This window comes from Eucyclogobius newberryi, unplaced genomic scaffold (assembly GCF_026437365.1).
Source record: "Eucyclogobius newberryi isolate DKJ021-1_F unplaced genomic scaffold, fEucNew1.0.hap1 SCAF_2, whole genome shotgun sequence".
Classification (NCBI taxonomy): domain Eukaryota; kingdom Metazoa; phylum Chordata; class Actinopteri; order Gobiiformes; family Gobiidae; genus Eucyclogobius; species Eucyclogobius newberryi.
In genome coordinates, this window is record NW_027315834.1 from 513,145 (window position 1) to 530,662 (window position 17,518).

General features: G+C 48.1%; 1 protein-coding gene across 1 annotated transcript in view; it reads left to right on the plus strand.

Annotated features, from left to right (window-relative positions):
- The first annotated feature begins 14,515 nt into the window (after positions 1-14,515).
- vldlr (very low density lipoprotein receptor) overlaps positions 14,516-17,518 on the plus strand; it is a 43,672-nt gene continuing 40,669 nt past the window's right edge. The window contains exon 1 of the mRNA XM_072455243.1: positions 14,516-14,898. Within this exon, the coding sequence (XP_072311344.1) occupies positions 14,805-14,898 (94 nt within the window). The 5' untranslated portion in view covers positions 14,516-14,804. The remainder of the gene's footprint in view (positions 14,899-17,518) is intronic.

Genomic DNA, 17,518 nt, shown 5'->3' on the forward strand with positions numbered 1-17,518 from the left:
TGATGATGAGGAGACGAGAATGAAAGTGCCGTGCAGCTGCTGCTCACCTGGTCAGTGGAAGATCCACAAACAAACACCGGACTCAACGTTTCCATCTCGGGGCCACAACGTGCTCCAGACGTCATCGCCGCTAGAATCCACAGACGCCGCGGGAGTGGTGGAGGAGACGAGAATGATGATGAAGGGACCAGAAGGATGATGAGGAGACGAGAATGATGATGAGGAGACGAGAATGATGATGATGAGAAGGTGAGAATGGTGATGAGGAGACGAGAATGATGATGAGTAGACGAGAATGGTGATGAGGAGACGAGAATGATGATGAGGAGATGAGAATGATGATGAGGAGACGAGAATGATGATGAGGAGACGAGAATGATGATGATGAGAAGGTGAGAATGGTGATGAGGAGACGAGAATGATGATAAGGAGACGAGAATGATGATGATGATGATGATGAGACGAGAATGCCTATGAGGAGACGAGAATGATGATGAGGGGACGAGAATGATGATGAGGAGACGAGAATGATGATGAGGAGACGAGAATGATGATGAGGAGACGAGAATGGTGATAAGGAGACGAGAATGATGATGAGGAGACGAGAATGGTGATAAGGAGACGAGAATGATGATGAGGAGACGAGAATGATGATTATGAGACGAGAATGATGATGAGGAGACGAAAATGATGATGAGGAGAAGAGAATGATGATGAGACGAGAATGGTGATAAGGAGACGAGAATGATGATGAGGAGACGAGAATGATGATTATGAGACGAGAATGATGATGAGGAGACGAGAATGGTGATAAGGAGACGAGAATGATGATGAGGAGACGAGAATGGTGATAAGGAGACGAGAATAATGATGAGGAGACGAGAATGATGATGAGCAGACGAGAATAATGATGAGGAGACGAGAATAATGATGAGGAGAAGAGAATGGTGATAAGGAGACGAGAATGATGATGAGGAGACGAGAATGATGATTATGAGACGAGAATGATGATGAGGAGACGAGAATGGTGATAAGGAGACGAGAATGATGATGAGGAGACGAGAATGGTGATAAGGAGACGAGAATAATGATGAGGAGACGAGAATGATGATGAGCAGACGAGAATAATGATGAGGAGACGAGAATAATGATGAGGAGAAGAGAATGGTGATAAGGAGACGAGAATGATGATGAGGAGACGAGAATGGTGATAAGGAGACGAGAATGATGATGAGGAGACGAGAATGATGATGAAGGGACGAGAATGGTGATAAGGAGACGAGATTGATGATGAGGAGACGAGAATGAAAGTGCCGTGCAGCTGCTGCTCACCTGGTCAGTGGAAGATCCACAAACAAACACCGGACTCAACGTTTCCATCTCGGGGCCACAACGTGCTCCAGACGTCATCGCCGCTAGAATCCACAGACGCCGCGGGAGTGGTGGAGGAGACGAGAATGATGATGAAGGGACCAGAAGGATGATGAGGAGACGAGAATGATGATGAGGAGACGAGAATGATGATGATGAGAAGGTGAGAATGGTGATGAGGAGACGAGAATGATGATGAGTAGACGAGAATGGTGATGAGGAGACGAGAATGATGATGAGGAGATGAGAATGATGATGAGGAGACGAGAATGATGATAAGGAGACGAGAATGATGATGAGGAGACGAGAATGGTGATAAGGAGACGAGAATGATGATGAGGAGACGAGAATGATGATTATGAGACGAGAATGATGATGAGGAGACGAAAATGATGATGAGGAGAAGAGAATGATGATGAGACGAGAATGGTGATAAGGAGACGAGAATGATGATGAGGAGACGAGAATGATGATTATGAGACGAGAATGATGATGAGGAGACGAGAATGGTGATAAGGAGACGAGAATGATGATGAGGAGACGAGAATGGTGATAAGGAGACGAGAATAATGATGAGGAGACGAGAATGATGATGAGCAGACGAGAATAATGATGAGGAGACGAGAATAATGATGAGGAGAAGAGAATGGTGATAAGGAGACGAGAATGATGATGAGGAGACGAGAATGATGATTATGAGACGAGAATGATGATGAGGAGACGAGAATGGTGATAAGGAGACGAGAATGATGATGAGGAGACGAGAATGGTGATAAGGAGACGAGAATAATGATGAGGAGACGAGAATGATGATGAGCAGACGAGAATAATGATGAGGAGACGAGAATAATGATGAGGAGAAGAGAATGATGATGAGGAGACGAGAATGGTGATAAGGAGACGAGAATGATGATGAGGAGACGAGAATGATGATGAAGGGACGAGAATGGTGATAAGGAGACGAGATTGATGATGAGGAGACGAGAATGAAAGTGCCGTGCAGCTGCTGCTCACCTGGTCAGTGGAAGATCCACAAACAAACACCGGACTCAACGTTTCCATCTCGGGGCCACAACGTGCTCCAGACGTCATCGCCGCTAGAATCCACAGACGCCGCGGGAGTGGTAGAGGAGGCGGGTAGAGGAGGCGGGTAGAGGAGGCGGGTGTAGAGGAGGCGGGAAGAGGAGGTGGGTGTAGAGGAGGCGGGAAGAGGAGGCAGGTGTAGAGGAGGCGGGAAGAGGAGGCGGGTAGAGGAGGCGGGTGTAGAGGAGGCAGGTAGAGGAGGCGGGTGTAGAGGAGGCGGGTAGAGGAGGCGGGTAGAGGAGGCGGGAAGAGGAGGCAGGTGTAGAGGAGGCGGGAAGAGGAGGCGGGTAGAGGAGGCGGGTAGAGGAGGCGGGAAGAGGAGGCATATGTAGAGGAGGCGGGAAGAGGAGGCGGGTAGAGGAGGCGGGTAGAGGAGGCGGGTAGAGGAGGCGGGTAGAGGAGGCGGGAAGAGGAGGCAGGTGTAGAGGAGGCGGGAAGAGGAGGCGGGTAGAGGAGGCGGGTAGAGGAGGCGGGAAGAGGAGGCATATGTAGAGGAGGCGGGAAGAGGAGGCGGGTAGAGGAGGCAGGTGTAGAGGAGGCGGGTAGAGGAGGCGGGAAGAGGAGGCGGGTGTAGAGGAGGCGGGTAGAGGAGGTGGGTAGAGGAGGCAGGTGTAGAGGAGGCGGGAAGAGGAGGCGGGTAGAGGAGGCGGGTGTAGAGGAGGCGGGTAGAGGAGGCGGGTAGAGGAGGCGGGTAGTGGAGGCGGGTAGAGGAAGCGGGAAGAGGAGGCAGGTGTAGAGGAGGCGTGTAGAGGAGGCGGGTAGAGGAGGCGGGTAGAGGAGGCGGGTAGAGGAGGCGGGTAGAGGAGGCGGGTAGAGGAGGCGGGAGGAGGAGGCGGGAAGAGGAGGCATGTGTAGAGGAGGCGGGAAGAGGAGGCGGGTAGAGGAGGCGGGTGTAGAGGAGGCGGGTAGAGGAGGCGGGTAGTGGAGGCGGGTAGAGGAGGCGGGAAGAGGAGGCAGGTGTAGAGGATGCGTGTAGAGGAGGCGGGTAGAGGAGGCGGGTAGAGGAATCGGGTAGAGGAGGCGGGAAGAGGAGGCGGGAAGAGGAGACGGGAAGAGGAGGCATGTGTAGAGGAGGCGGGAAGAGGAGGCGGGTAGAGGAGGCGGGTAGAGGAGGCAGGTGTAGAGGAGGCGGGTAGAGGAGGCGGGAAGAGGAGGCGGGTGTAGAGGAGGCGGGTAGAGGAGGCGGGTAGAGGAGGCGAGTGTAGAGGAGGCGGATGTAGAGGAGGCGGGTAGAGGAGGCAGGTGTAGAGGAGGCGGGAAGAGGAGGCGGGTAGAGGAGGCAGGTGTAGAGGAGGCGGGAAGAGGAGGCGGGTAGAGGAGGCGAAGGAACCCAGTGTGAGCGCAGTGGACTTCCATTCAACTTCCTGGAATAATTATTACAACAGTAACGACTCTTACACCGTGAAGAGCTCATCATCCGGACCACAGTCCTACAGACACTACAGACACAGTCCTACAGACACAGTTCTACAGACACAGTTCTACAGACACAGTCCTACAGACACAGTTCTACAGACACAGTCCTACAGACACAGTTCTACAGACACAGTTCTACAGACACTACAGACACAGTCCTACAGACGCAGTTCTACAGACACAGTCCTACAGACACAGTCCTACAGACACAGTTCTACAGACACAGTTCTACAGACACTACAGACACAGTCCTACAGACGCAGTTCTACAGACACAGTCCTACAGACACAGTCCTACAGACACAGTTCTACAGACACTACAGACACAGTCCTACAGACACAGTCCTACAGACACAGTTCTACAGACACTACAGACACAGTCCTACAGACACAGTTCTACAGACACAGTCCTACAGACACAGTCCTACAGACACAGTTCTACAGACACTACAGATACAGTCCTACAGACACAGTCCTACAGACACAGTTCTACAGAGACAGTCCTACAGACACAGTTCTACAGACACAGTCCTACAGACACTACAGACACAGTCCTACAGACACAGTCCTACAGACACAGTCCTACAGACACAGTTCTACAGACACAGTTCTACAGACACTACAGACACAGTCCTACAGACGCAGTTCTACAGACACAGTCCTACAGACACAGTTCTACAGACACAGTTCTACAGACACAGTCCTACAGACACAGTTCTACAGACACTACAGACACAGTCCTACAGACACAGTCCTACAGACACAGTACTACAGACACAGTTCTACAGACACTACAGACACAGTCCTACAGACACAGTCCTACAGACACAGTCCTACAGACACTACAGACACAGTCCTACAGACACAGTCCTACAGACACAGTTCTACAGACACAGTCCTACAGACACAGTTCTACAGACACAGTCCTACAGACACAGTCCTACAGACGCAGTTCTACAGACGCAGTTCTACAGACACAGTTCTACAGACACTACAGACACAGTCCTACAGACACAGTCCTACAGACACAGTTCTACAGACACTACAGACACAGTCCTACAGACACAGTCCTACAGACACAGTTCTACAAACACAGTCCTACGGGCACAGTTCTACAGACACTACAGACGCAGTTCTACAGACACAGTCCTACAGACACAGTCCTACAGACACAGTTCTACAGACGCAGTTCTACAGACGCAGTTCTACAGACACAGTCCTACAGACACAGTCCTATAGACACAGTTCTACAGACACAGTCCTACAGACACAGTTCTACAGACACAGTCCTACAGACACAGTCCTACAGACACAGTTCTACAGACACTACAGATACAGTCCTACAGACACAGTCCTACAGACACAGTTCTACAGAGACAGTCCTACAGACACAGTTCTACAGACACAGTCCTACAGACACTACAGACACAGTCCTACAGACACAGTCCTACAGACACAGTTCTACAGACACAGTTCTACAGACACAGTCCTACAGACACACACAGTCCTACAGACACAGTTCTACAGACACAGTTCTACAGACACAGTCCTACAGACACAGTTCTACAGACACAGTTCTACAGACACAGTTCCAGTTTTTTTTTGCTTCCGCTGCAGAAATAGCTCTTATTTGACTCAAGCGTGAGTCGGCGCAGAAGAGGAAGACGGGCTGCGCGCTCGTGCGGCTGAGGCCAACACCTTTACCTGGATCTTCCTCTCCAACATGAACTCACTGCCCAACAAACTGGAAGTACTGGCGTTGCTGATGAGACGATTCTTCTTCGCCCGTGTTGTGCTTCACGGAGACGCCGTGGAGCTGACCGACTGAGAGATCTAAGGAGGGGCGGGGTCTGTTTCTACATTAACCACGCCCGGTCCTCAGATGTGACTTCTGCTGCTGTTTACATCCCGCCCAGTGCCAGCGCGCACGAGGCGTTTGGCTCTGTTTCCTATCTGGTCTTGTTTTTCTTTCATTGTGTTGTTTATGTGTTAAAAAACTCAACTTAAATATAAAAAAACATAACAATACAAACAAAAAACAGAAAACATAAGACGATCTTAACACATAATGAACCAAACAAAGCTTTGATAATAAGTTTGGACGCTGAAATTCTCTCTTATGGCCCTCTGTCCTTTACCCATTTAACCTCAGGTCTCATACTTAAAACGTTCCTCTTTAAATGTCTTATGTTCAGACCAGTTATAACAGAAACATAAACCCACAGTTTCAGCTCCGCTGCCCTAGCAGCAACTCTGGGGGAAGTATGAGCTCTGTCCTCTGATTAACACTTATTCTATCAAACTATATTTATTATTAATTCCACTTGCAAACTGTTCACCGCCTTCTTTTTCTTTGTCTCACTCCTGAGGACCTGTGGACCCAGATGTCCCTCTCCTGGTGAAGTGTCCCTGCCCCGTGTGGACGGTCCCTCATCTGCCTGAAGAGTGGGTCCAGCTCCAGTCTCCCTCACGTCTGAGAGAGTCAGATCCTCCTTCATCTGGAACTAACCCAGGTTTATACTTTTCCCAAGGAGGTTTTTTGTAGTTTTTCCTGCAGAAGGAGGAGCTAAGGACAGAAGGAGGAGCTAAGGACAGAAGGAGGGTCTAAGGACAGAAGGAGGAGCTAAGGACGGAAGGAGGGTCTAAGGACAGAAGGAGAGTCTAAGGACAGAAGGAGGGTCTAAGGACAGAAGGAGGGTCTAAGGACAGAAGGAGAGTCTAAGGACAGAAGGAGAGTCTAAGGACAGAAGGAGGGTCTAAGGACAGAAGGAGGGTCTAAGGACAGAAGGAGGAGCTAAGGACAGAAGGAGGAGCTAAGGACAGAAGGAGGGTCTAAGGACAGAAGGAGGGTCTAAGGACAGAAGGAGAGTCTAAGGACAGAAGGAGGGTCTAAGGACAGAAGGAGGGTCTAAGGACAGATGTAGGGTCTAAGGACAGAAGTAGGGTCTAAGGACCAAAGGAGAAGCTAAGGACAGAAGGAGGGTCTAAGGACAGAAGGAGGGTCTAAGGACAGAAGGAGGAGCTAAGGACAGAAGGAGGGTCTAAGGACAGAAGGAGAGTCTAAGGACAGAAGGAGGGTCTAAAGACAGAAGGAGAGTCTAAGGACAGACGGAGGGTCTAAGGACAGAAGGAGGGTCTAAGGACAGAGGGAGGGTCTAAGGACAGAAGGAGAGTCTAAGGACAGAAGGAGGGTCTAAGGACAGAAGGAGAGTCTAAGGACAGAAGGAGGGTCTAAGGACAGAAGGAGGGTCTAAGGACAGAAGGAGGAGCTAAGGACAGAAGGAGGGTCTAAGGACAGAAGGAGGGTCTAAGGACAGAAGGAGGAGCTAAGGACAGAAGGAGGGTCTAAGGACAGAAGGAGGGTCTAAGGACAGAAGGAGGAGCTAAGGACCGAAGGAGGGTCTAAGGACAGAAGGAGAGTCTAAGGACAGAAGGAGGGTCTAAGGACAGAAGGAGAGTCTAAGGACAGAGGGAGGGTCTAAGGACAGAAGGAGGGTCTAAGGACAGAGGGAGGGTCTAAGGACAGAAGGAGAGTCTAAGGACAGAAGGAGGGTCTAAGGACAGAAGGAGAGTCTAAGGACAGAAGGAGGGTCTAAGGACAGAAGGAGGAGCTAAGGACGGAAGGAGGGTCTAAGGACAGAAGGAGGGTCTAAGGACAGATGTAGGGTCTAAGGACAGAAGTAGGGTCTAAGGACCAAAGGAGAAGCTAAGGACAGAAGGAGGGTCTAAGGACAGAAGGAGAGTCTAGGGACAGAAGGAGGAGCTAAGGACAGAAGGAGGGTCTAAGGACAGAAGGAGAGTCTAAGGACAGAAGGAGAGTCTAAGGACAGAAGGAGGGTCTAAGGACAGAAGGAGAGTCTAAGGACAGAAGGAGGGTCAAAGGACAGAAGGAGGGTCTAAGGACAGAAGGACAGTCTAGGGACAGAAGGAGGAGCTAAGGACAGAAGGAGGGTCTAAGGACAGAAGGAGGGTCTAAGGACAGAAGGAGAGTCTAAGGACAGAAGGAGAGTCTAAGGACAGAAGGAGGGTCTAAGGACAGAAGGAGTGTCTAAGGACAGAAGGAGGGTCTAAGGACAGAAGGAGAGTCTAAGGACAGAAGGAGGGTCTAAGGACAGAAGGAGGGTCTAAGGACAGAAGGAGAGTCTAAGGACAGAAGGAGAGTCTAAGGACAGAAGGAGGGTCTAAGGACAGAAGGAGTGTCTAAGGACAGAAGGAGAGTCTAAGGACAGAAGGAGGGTCTAAGGACAGAAGGAGAGTCTAAGGACAGAAGGAGGGTCTAAGGACAGAAGGAGAGTCTAAGGACAGAGGACTCTGGGACAGAGGACTCTGGGACATCGTCCCTCGTCCCCACAGACATTGTTGATTCATTTCTCACTTCGCCTCAGAGGAAACTGTTGTTGTGATTTTGGGCCTGACAAAAATAAATTGAATTGAATTGAATTGTTTAGGACTTTTTATTTATTTATTCCATTATATCCACCATCTTATAAAGCAACTCTCAAGCTGCTTGATGCACTTTCAGAGCTGCAACGATTACGCAAGTAAATCAAGTCATTTGACAACAAAAAAGCTTTGATCATTATTTGATTGTCTCGTTGATTCGTTTAATTTTCACATTTAATCAAAAACACATTCAGAGTTTGTTCGGCGCTGGGGACTGGGGACTGGGGAGTGTGTGTGAAAGTGGAACTAATGCTACAATATGAGGGCAGAAAACACCAGCATCACAAACATAACGTTCTACAAACAAGTTTCTTATTTTAAGTGAGAAACGCAAATTCATTCATAGCTTCTATAACTGAACACACTTCATTAGTCTTTTATATATATTTATATATATTTATATATATTTCCCCCCAAGCAAAAAGATTCCCTAACATTTTAGGTGTGGTACTTCATAAAGAACCATTAACAATCTTTGAGAAAAACGATTCTCCTCTTTTCTCCACAATAAAGAAAGATCTTGACTTAAAACTGACTCCAAGAATTGAAACCAGATTTCTCTCTCTGTTCCAGACTCTGGTTCCAACTCAACCCGAATGTTTGATGATGGAATAAAACTCCCTCTAGATTTATATGACAAGAAACCTGCAATCTGATTTAAACACTGAGAGTCATGTGGTGCCGGGGGTTCCTGTACAGGTCTTATACTGAGAGTCATGTGGTGCCTGAGGTTCCTGTACAGGTCTTATACTGAGAGTCATGTGGTGCCTGAGGTTCCTGTACAGGTCTTATACTGAGAGTCATGTGGTGCCGGGGGTTCCTGTACAGGTCTTATACTGAGAGTCATGTGGTGCCGGGGGTTCCTGTACAGGTCTTATACTGAGAGTCATGTGGTGCCGGGGGTTCCTGTACAGGTCTTATACTGAGAGTCATGTGGTGCCGGGGGTTCCTGTACAGGTCTTATACTGAGAGTCATGTGGTGCCTGAGGTTCCTGTACAGGTCTTATACTGAGAGTCATGTGGTGCCGGGGGTTCCTGTACAGGTCTTATACTGAGAGTCATGTGGTGCCTGAGGTTCCTGTACAGGTCTTATACTGAGAGTCATGTGGTGCCTGAGGTTCCTGTACAGGTCTTATACTGAGAGTCATGTGGTGCCGGGGGTTCCTGTACAGGTCTTATACTGAGAGTCATGTGGTGCCGGGGGTTCCTGTACAGGTCTTATACTGAGAGTCATGTGGTGCCGGGGGTTCCTGTACAGGTCTTATACTGAGAGTCATGTGGTGCCGGGGGTTCCTGTACAGGTCTTATACTGAGAGTCATGTGGTGCCTGAGGTTCCTGTACAGGTCTTATACTGAGAGTCATGTGGTGCCGGGGGTTCCTGTACAGGTCTTATACTGAGAGTCATGTGGTGCCTGAGGTTCCTGTACAGGTCTTATACTGAGAGTCATGTGGTGCCGGGGGTTCCTGTACAGGTCTTATACTGAGAGTCATGTGGTGCCGGGGGTTCCTGTACAGGTCTTATACTGAGAGTCATGTGGTGCCTGGGGTTCCTGTACAGGTCTTATACTGAGAGTCATGTGGTGCCGGGGGTTCCTGTACAGGTCTTATACTGAGAGTCATGTGGTGCCGGGGGTTCCTGTACAGGTCTTATACTGAGAGTCATGTGGTGCCTGAGGTTCCTGTGCAGGTCTTATACTGAGAGTCATGTGGTGCCTGAGGTTCCTGTACAGGTCTTATACTGAGAGTCATGTGGTGCCGGGGGTTCCTGTACAGGTCTTATACTGAGAGTCATGTGGTGCCGGGGGTTCCTGTACAGGTCTTATACTGAGAGTCATGTGGTGCCGGGGGTTCCTGTACAGGTCTTATACTGAGAGTCATGTGGTGCCGGGGGTTCCTGTACAGGTCTTATACTGAGAGTCATGTGGTGCCTGAGGTTCCTGTACAGGTCTTATACTGAGAGTCATGTGGTGCCGGGGGTTCCTGTACAGGTCTTATACTGAGAGTCATGTGGTGCCTGAGGTTCCTGTACAGGTCTTATACTGAGAGTCATGTGGTGCCGGGGGTTCCTGTACAGGTCTTATACTGAGAGTCATGTGGTGCCGGGGGTTCCTGTACAGGTCTTATACTGAGAGTCATGTGGTGCCGGGGGTTCCTGTACAGGTCTTATACTGAGAGTCATGTGGTGCCGGGGGTTCCTGTACAGGTCTTATACTGAGAGTCATGTGGTGCCGGGGGTTCCTGTACAGGTCTTATACTGAGAGTCATGTGGTGCCGGGGGTTCCTGTACAGGTCTTATACTGAGAGTCATGTGGTGCCGGGGGTTCCTGTACAGGTCTTATACTGAGAGTCATGTGGTGCCGGGGGTTCCTGTACAGGTCTTATACTGAGAGTCATGTGGTGCCTGAGGTTCCTGTACAGGTCTTATACTGAGAGTCATGTGGTGCCGGGGGTTCCTGTACAGGTCTTATACTGAGAGTCATGTGGTGCCTGAGGTTCCTGTACAGGTCTTATACTGAGAGTCATGTGGTGCCTGAGGTTCCTGTACAGGTCTTATACTGAGAGTCATGTGGTGCCGGGGGTTCCTGTACAGGTCTTATACTGAGAGTCATGTGGTGCCGGGGGTTCCTGTACAGGTCTTATACTGAGAGTCATGTGGTGCCGGGGGTTCCTGTACAGGTCTTATACTGAGAGTCATGTGGTGCCGGGGGTTCCTGTACAGGTCTTATACTGAGAGTCATGTGGTGCCTGAGGTTCCTGTACAGGTCTTATACTGAGAGTCATGTGGTGCCGGGGGTTCCTGTACAGGTCTTATACTGAGAGTCATGTGGTGCCTGAGGTTCCTGTACAGGTCTTATACTGAGAGTCATGTGGTGCCGGGGGTTCCTGTACAGGTCTTATACTGAGAGTCATGTGGTGCCGGGGGTTCCTGTACAGGTCTTATACTGAGAGTCATGTGGTGCCTGGGGTTCCTGTACAGGTCTTATACTGAGAGTCATGTGGTGCCGGGGGTTCCTGTACAGGTCTTATACTGAGAGTCATGTGGTGCCGGGGGTTCCTGTACAGGTCTTATACTGAGAGTCATGTGGTGCCGGGGGTTCCTGTACAGGTCTTATACTGAGAGTCATGTGGTGCCGGGGGTTCCTGTACAGGTCTTATACTGAGAGTCACGTGGTGCCTGAGGTTCCTGTACAGGTCTTATACTGAGAGTCATGTGGTGCCGGGGGTTCCTGTACAGGTCTTATACTGAGAGTCATGTGGTGCCGGGGGTTCCTGTACAGGTCTTATACTGAGAGTCATGTGGTGCCTGGGGTTCCTGTACAGGTCTTATACTGAGAGTCATGTGGTGCCGGGGGTTCCTGTACAGGTCTTATACTGAGAGTCATGTGGTGCCTGAGGTTCCTGTACAGGTCTTATACTGAGAGTCATGTGGTGCCTGAGGTTCCTGTACAGGTCTTATACTGAGAGTCATGTGGTGCCTGAGGTTCCTGTACAGGTCTTATACTGAGAGTCATGTGGTGCCGGGGGTTCCTGTACAGGTCTTATACTGAGAGTCATGTGGTGCCGGGGGTTCCTGTACAGGTCTTATACTGAGAGTCATGTGGTGCCGGGGGTTCCTGTACAGGTCTTATACTGAGAGTCATGTGGTGCCGGGGGTTCCTGTACAGGTCTTATACTGAGAGTCATGTGGTGCCTGAGGTTCCTGTACAGGTCTTATACTGAGAGTCATGTGGTGCCGGGGGTTCCTGTACAGGTCTTATACTGAGAGTCATGTGGTGCCTGAGGTTCCTGTACATGTCTTATACTGAGAGTCATGTGGTGCCTGAGGTTCCTGTACAGGTCTTATACTGAGAGTCATGTGGTGCCGGGGGTTCCTGTACAGGTCTTATACTGAGAGTCATGTGGTGCCGGGGGTTCCTGTACAGGTCTTATACTGAGAGTCATGTGGTGCCGGGGGTTCCTGTACAGGTCTTATACTGAGAGTCATGTGGTGCCGGGGGTTCCTGTACAGGTCTTATACTGAGAGTCATGTGGTGCCTGAGGTTCCTGTACAGGTCTTATACTGAGAGTCATGTGGTGCCGGGGGTTCCTGTACAGGTCTTATACTGAGAGTCATGTGGTGCCTGAGGTTCCTGTACAGGTCTTATACTGAGAGTCATGTGGTGCCGGGGGTTCCTGTACAGGTCTTATACTGAGAGTCATGTGGTGCCGGGGGTTCCTGTACAGGTCTTATACTGAGAGTCATGTGGTGCCTGAGGTTCCTGTGCAGGTCTTATACTGAGAGTCATGTGGTGCCGGGGGTTCCTGTACAGGTCTTATACTGAGAGTCATGTGGTGCCGGGGGTTCCTGTACAGGTCTTATACTGAGAGTCATGTGGTGCCTGAGGTTCCTGTACAGGTCTTATACTGAGAGTCATGTGGTGCCGGGGGTTCCTGTACAGGTCTTATACTGAGAGTCATGTGGTGCCGGGGGTTCCTGTACAGGTCTTATACTGAGAGTCATGTGGTGCCGGGGGTTCCTGTACAGGTCTTATACTGAGAGTCATGTGGTGCCGGGGGTTCCTGTACAGGTCTTATACTGAGAGTCATGTGGTGCCTGAGGTTCCTGTACAGGTCTTATACTGAGAGTCATGTGGTGCCTGAGGTTCCTGTACAGGTCTTATACTGAGAGTCATGTGGTGCCGGGGGTTCCTGTACAGGTCTTATACTGAGAGTCATGTGGTGCCGGGGGTTCCTGTACAGGTCTTATACTGAGAGTCATGTGGTGCCGGGGGTTCCTGTACAGGTCTTATACTGAGAGTAATGTGGTGCCGGGGGTTCCTGTACAGGTCTTATACTGAGAGTCATGTGGTGCCTGGGGTTCCTGTACAGGTCTTATACTGAGAGTCATGTGGTGCCTGGGGTTCCTGTACAGGTCTTATACTGAGAGTCATGTGGTGCCTGAGGTTCCTGTACAGGTCTTATACTGAGAGTCATGTGGTGCCTGGGGTTCCTGTACAGGTCTTATACTGAGAGTCATGTGGTGCCGGGGGTTCCTGTACAGGTCTTATACTGAGAGTCCTGCGGTGCCGGGGGTTCCTGTACAGGTCTTATACTGAGAGTCATGTGGTGCCTGGGGTTCCTGTACAGGTCTTATACTGAGAGTAATGTGGTGCCTGGGGTTCCTGTACAGGTCTTATACTGAGAGTCATGTGGTGCCGGGGGTTCCTGTACAGGTCTTATACTGAGAGTCATGTGGTGCCTGAGGTTCCTGTACAGGTCTTATACTGAGAGTAATGTGGTGCCGGGGGTTCCTGTACAGGTCTTATACTGAGAGTCATGTGGTGCCTGGGGTTCCTGTACAGGTCTTATACTGAGAGTCATGTGGTGCCGGAGGTTCCTGTACAGGTCTTACTGCAGATAAAGTTGCCAACTACCTCAACCCTAAATGAGGGACACTTTCTTCCAACATCTGACCAACAATAATGGACATTGCAAGGTTTCATCAGTCATACCATAAACCTAGTAATGTCAGTGTAATTTTGGCAGCTCTACTGTATTTACTGTACTACTGTACTTGCTGTATTTGCTGTACTGTACTTACTGTACTTGCTGTACTGTACTTACTGTACTTACTGTACTACTGTACTCTTCTTCTTCTTCTTCTTCCCTCTAAAGATCGTGCCTCTACATTCTGGCTATTTCCCTTTTCTAAATTAAAATAATGTGCCCCAAATGTACCAAAAATGCATTGAGAGACAGGGAATGACCCAAATAAAATCTGATTGTAGAATCATGAAATTTGGCGCAGAAGTAGATGTTGACAAGAGAAGTAAAAAATATTATATATTTGTTATTATTTTTGTCTTGCCTTTGGTCTTGTTTTGTGCTCACATATTCTAAAACTCGAAATAAATATATATTTTAAAAAGAAAAGGCTTATACAGTCAAGCCACATTAATAACGTAATGTCAAACACAGCCTCAAGTGGAAATACTTTACCAAAATTATAAGCAGAAAAAAAGATGTTGATACTAATGATGACCATGGATACAGTCATAACAATATTAAATGAACAAAATTGGAAACATATGCTTCGTTTTTGTTATCAAACCTAAACACAATGTTTCATTCAAGTTCAATGCGTAAGTGTTCCGTCTGTGGACAGTAAAGGGTTAATGCAGCGCGCGCACGCGCACACGGCACAGCGGCGGAAAGAGGAAAGACGCGTTCCCTGCGTCTTTGCTCTTGGAACGCTCTCCTCCCGCTGAGAACCCCCGAGCCGAGCCGAGCCGAGCCGAACACAGCCGAGCCGAGCCGAGCCGAACACAGCCGAGCCGAGCCGAACACAGCCGAGCCGAGTCCTTTCCTGCTCGCGCGCGTGCCTCCTGCGTGCGCGTGAACCAGGTCAATGGAATATTAGTCCGGCCCCTGGAGCCCGCGCGAGCTCGGAGCAGGACCAGAGGAGGCTTCAGTTAGCAACAGCAACAGCCGCAGCAGCAGCAACAACAGAGATGGTGACAACCTCCATGGCCCGGCTCGTGTGGCTGTCCCCGCTCATGTGCCTCCTCCACGGCCTGTGCCTCCTCCACGGCCCGTACGCTCACGGTGAGTGGCCCCGGAGCAGCCGCGGTGCTCGGTTTGTGTGTCCGCCGCACGTGCACCTGTCCTCGCGCTCCTCGTCCCCGCGTGAGCTAATGAGCCGCTCGCGCTGCTAGCAACACACAACATGTACACAATATATATACACACACACAACATGTACACGATATATATATACACACAACACACAACATGTACACAATATATATACACACAACATGTACACAATATGTACACACAACATGTACACAATATACACACAACATGTACACGATATATATACACACACCACACAACATGTACACAATATGTACACACATGTACACAATATATACACACACACACAACATGTACACGATATATATACACACACAACACACAACATGTACACAATATACACACACAACATGTACACAATATGTACACACAACATGTACACAATATACACACACAACATGTACACGATATATATACACACACCACACAACATGTACACAATATGTACACACATGTACACAATATATACACACACACACACATGTACACGATATATATACACACACAACACACAACATGTACACAATATACACACACAACATGTACACAATATATATACACACAACATGTACACAATATGTACACACACACACAACATGTACACGATATATATACACAAAACACACACCATGTACACAATATGTACACACAACATGTACACAATATGTACACACAACATGTACACAATATATATACACACACACACACACACACAACATGTACACGATATATATACACACACAACACACAACATGTACACAATATACACACACAACATGTACACGATATATATACACACAACACACAACATGTACACAATATACACACACACAACACATACACACAATGCACACAACATGTACACAATATACACACACACAATATATACACGATATATATACACACAACATGTACACAATATACACACACAACATATACACGATATATACACACACAACATGTACACAATATATACATACACACAACATATACACGATATATATACACAATATATACACAATATATATACACACAACACACAACATGTACACAATATACACACACACAATATATACACACACAACATGTACACAATATATACACACACAACACATACACGCAATACACAACACACATGTGCACGATATATACACACACACACACAATATATACACGATATATATACACACACAACACATACACACAATGCACACAACACATACACAATATATACATGATATATACACACAACACATACACGCAATACACAACACACATGTGCACATGTACTCAATATATACACACACTCAATACACAATATATACACGATACACACAACGCATACACACAATGCACACAACATGTACACAATATATACACACACACAATGCACGCCCACACACACACACACACACACACTGACAGACATACACACACACACATACTGACACACACACATACTGACACACACACACACATACTGACACACACACATACACATACTGACACATACACATACTGACACACACACACACACACACACACACACTGACACACATACTGACACACACACACACATACTGACACACACACACACACACACACATACTGACACACACACACATACTGACACACACACATACACAGACACACACACACACACACACAGACACACACACACACATACTGACACACACACCGACACACACCGACACACACACACACTGACACACACACACACACACACACAGACACACACACACACATACTGACACACACACACACACACACACACTGCAGAGTTAAAGCTCTGGCCTCATTAACAAAGTTTTACAAACACTTTTCTTATTTTAAGTGTGACAAATGTTCTGATCGTCATAGCAACAGTAACAGTTACAATACAAAGCCAACAGTTTGAAGTGAATTGTTGCTGTTTTGGGCACAGTTACTAAAATTTGTGATTTTAGCCAGAAATTCCTTTGATGTTTGTTTTATTATTATGAACTGTAAAGAGATGTTGAATCTATAATTATTAAAAAGATGATTTAAGGACCCATCCTTACAAAGCATGATGACCCATCCTTACAAAGCATGATGACCCATCCTTACAAAGCATGATGACCCATCCTTACAAAGCATGATGACCCATCCTTACAAAGCATGATGACCCATCCTTACAAAGCATGATGACCCATCCTTACAAAGCATGATGACCCATCCTTACAAAGCATGAGGACCCATCCTTACAAAGCATGATGACCCATCTTTACAAAGCATGATGACCCATCCTTACAAAGCATGATGACCCATCCTTACAAAGCATGATGACCCATCCTTACAAAGCATGATGACCCATCCTTACAAAGCATGATGACCCATCCTTACAAAGCATGATGACCCATCTTTACAAAGCATGATGACCCATCTTTACAAAGCATGATGACCCATCCTTACAAAGCACGATGACCCATCCTTACAAAGCACGATGACCCATCCTTACAAAGCACGAGGACCCATCCTTACAAAGCACGAGGACCCATCCTTACAAAGCACGAGGTCCCATCCTTAC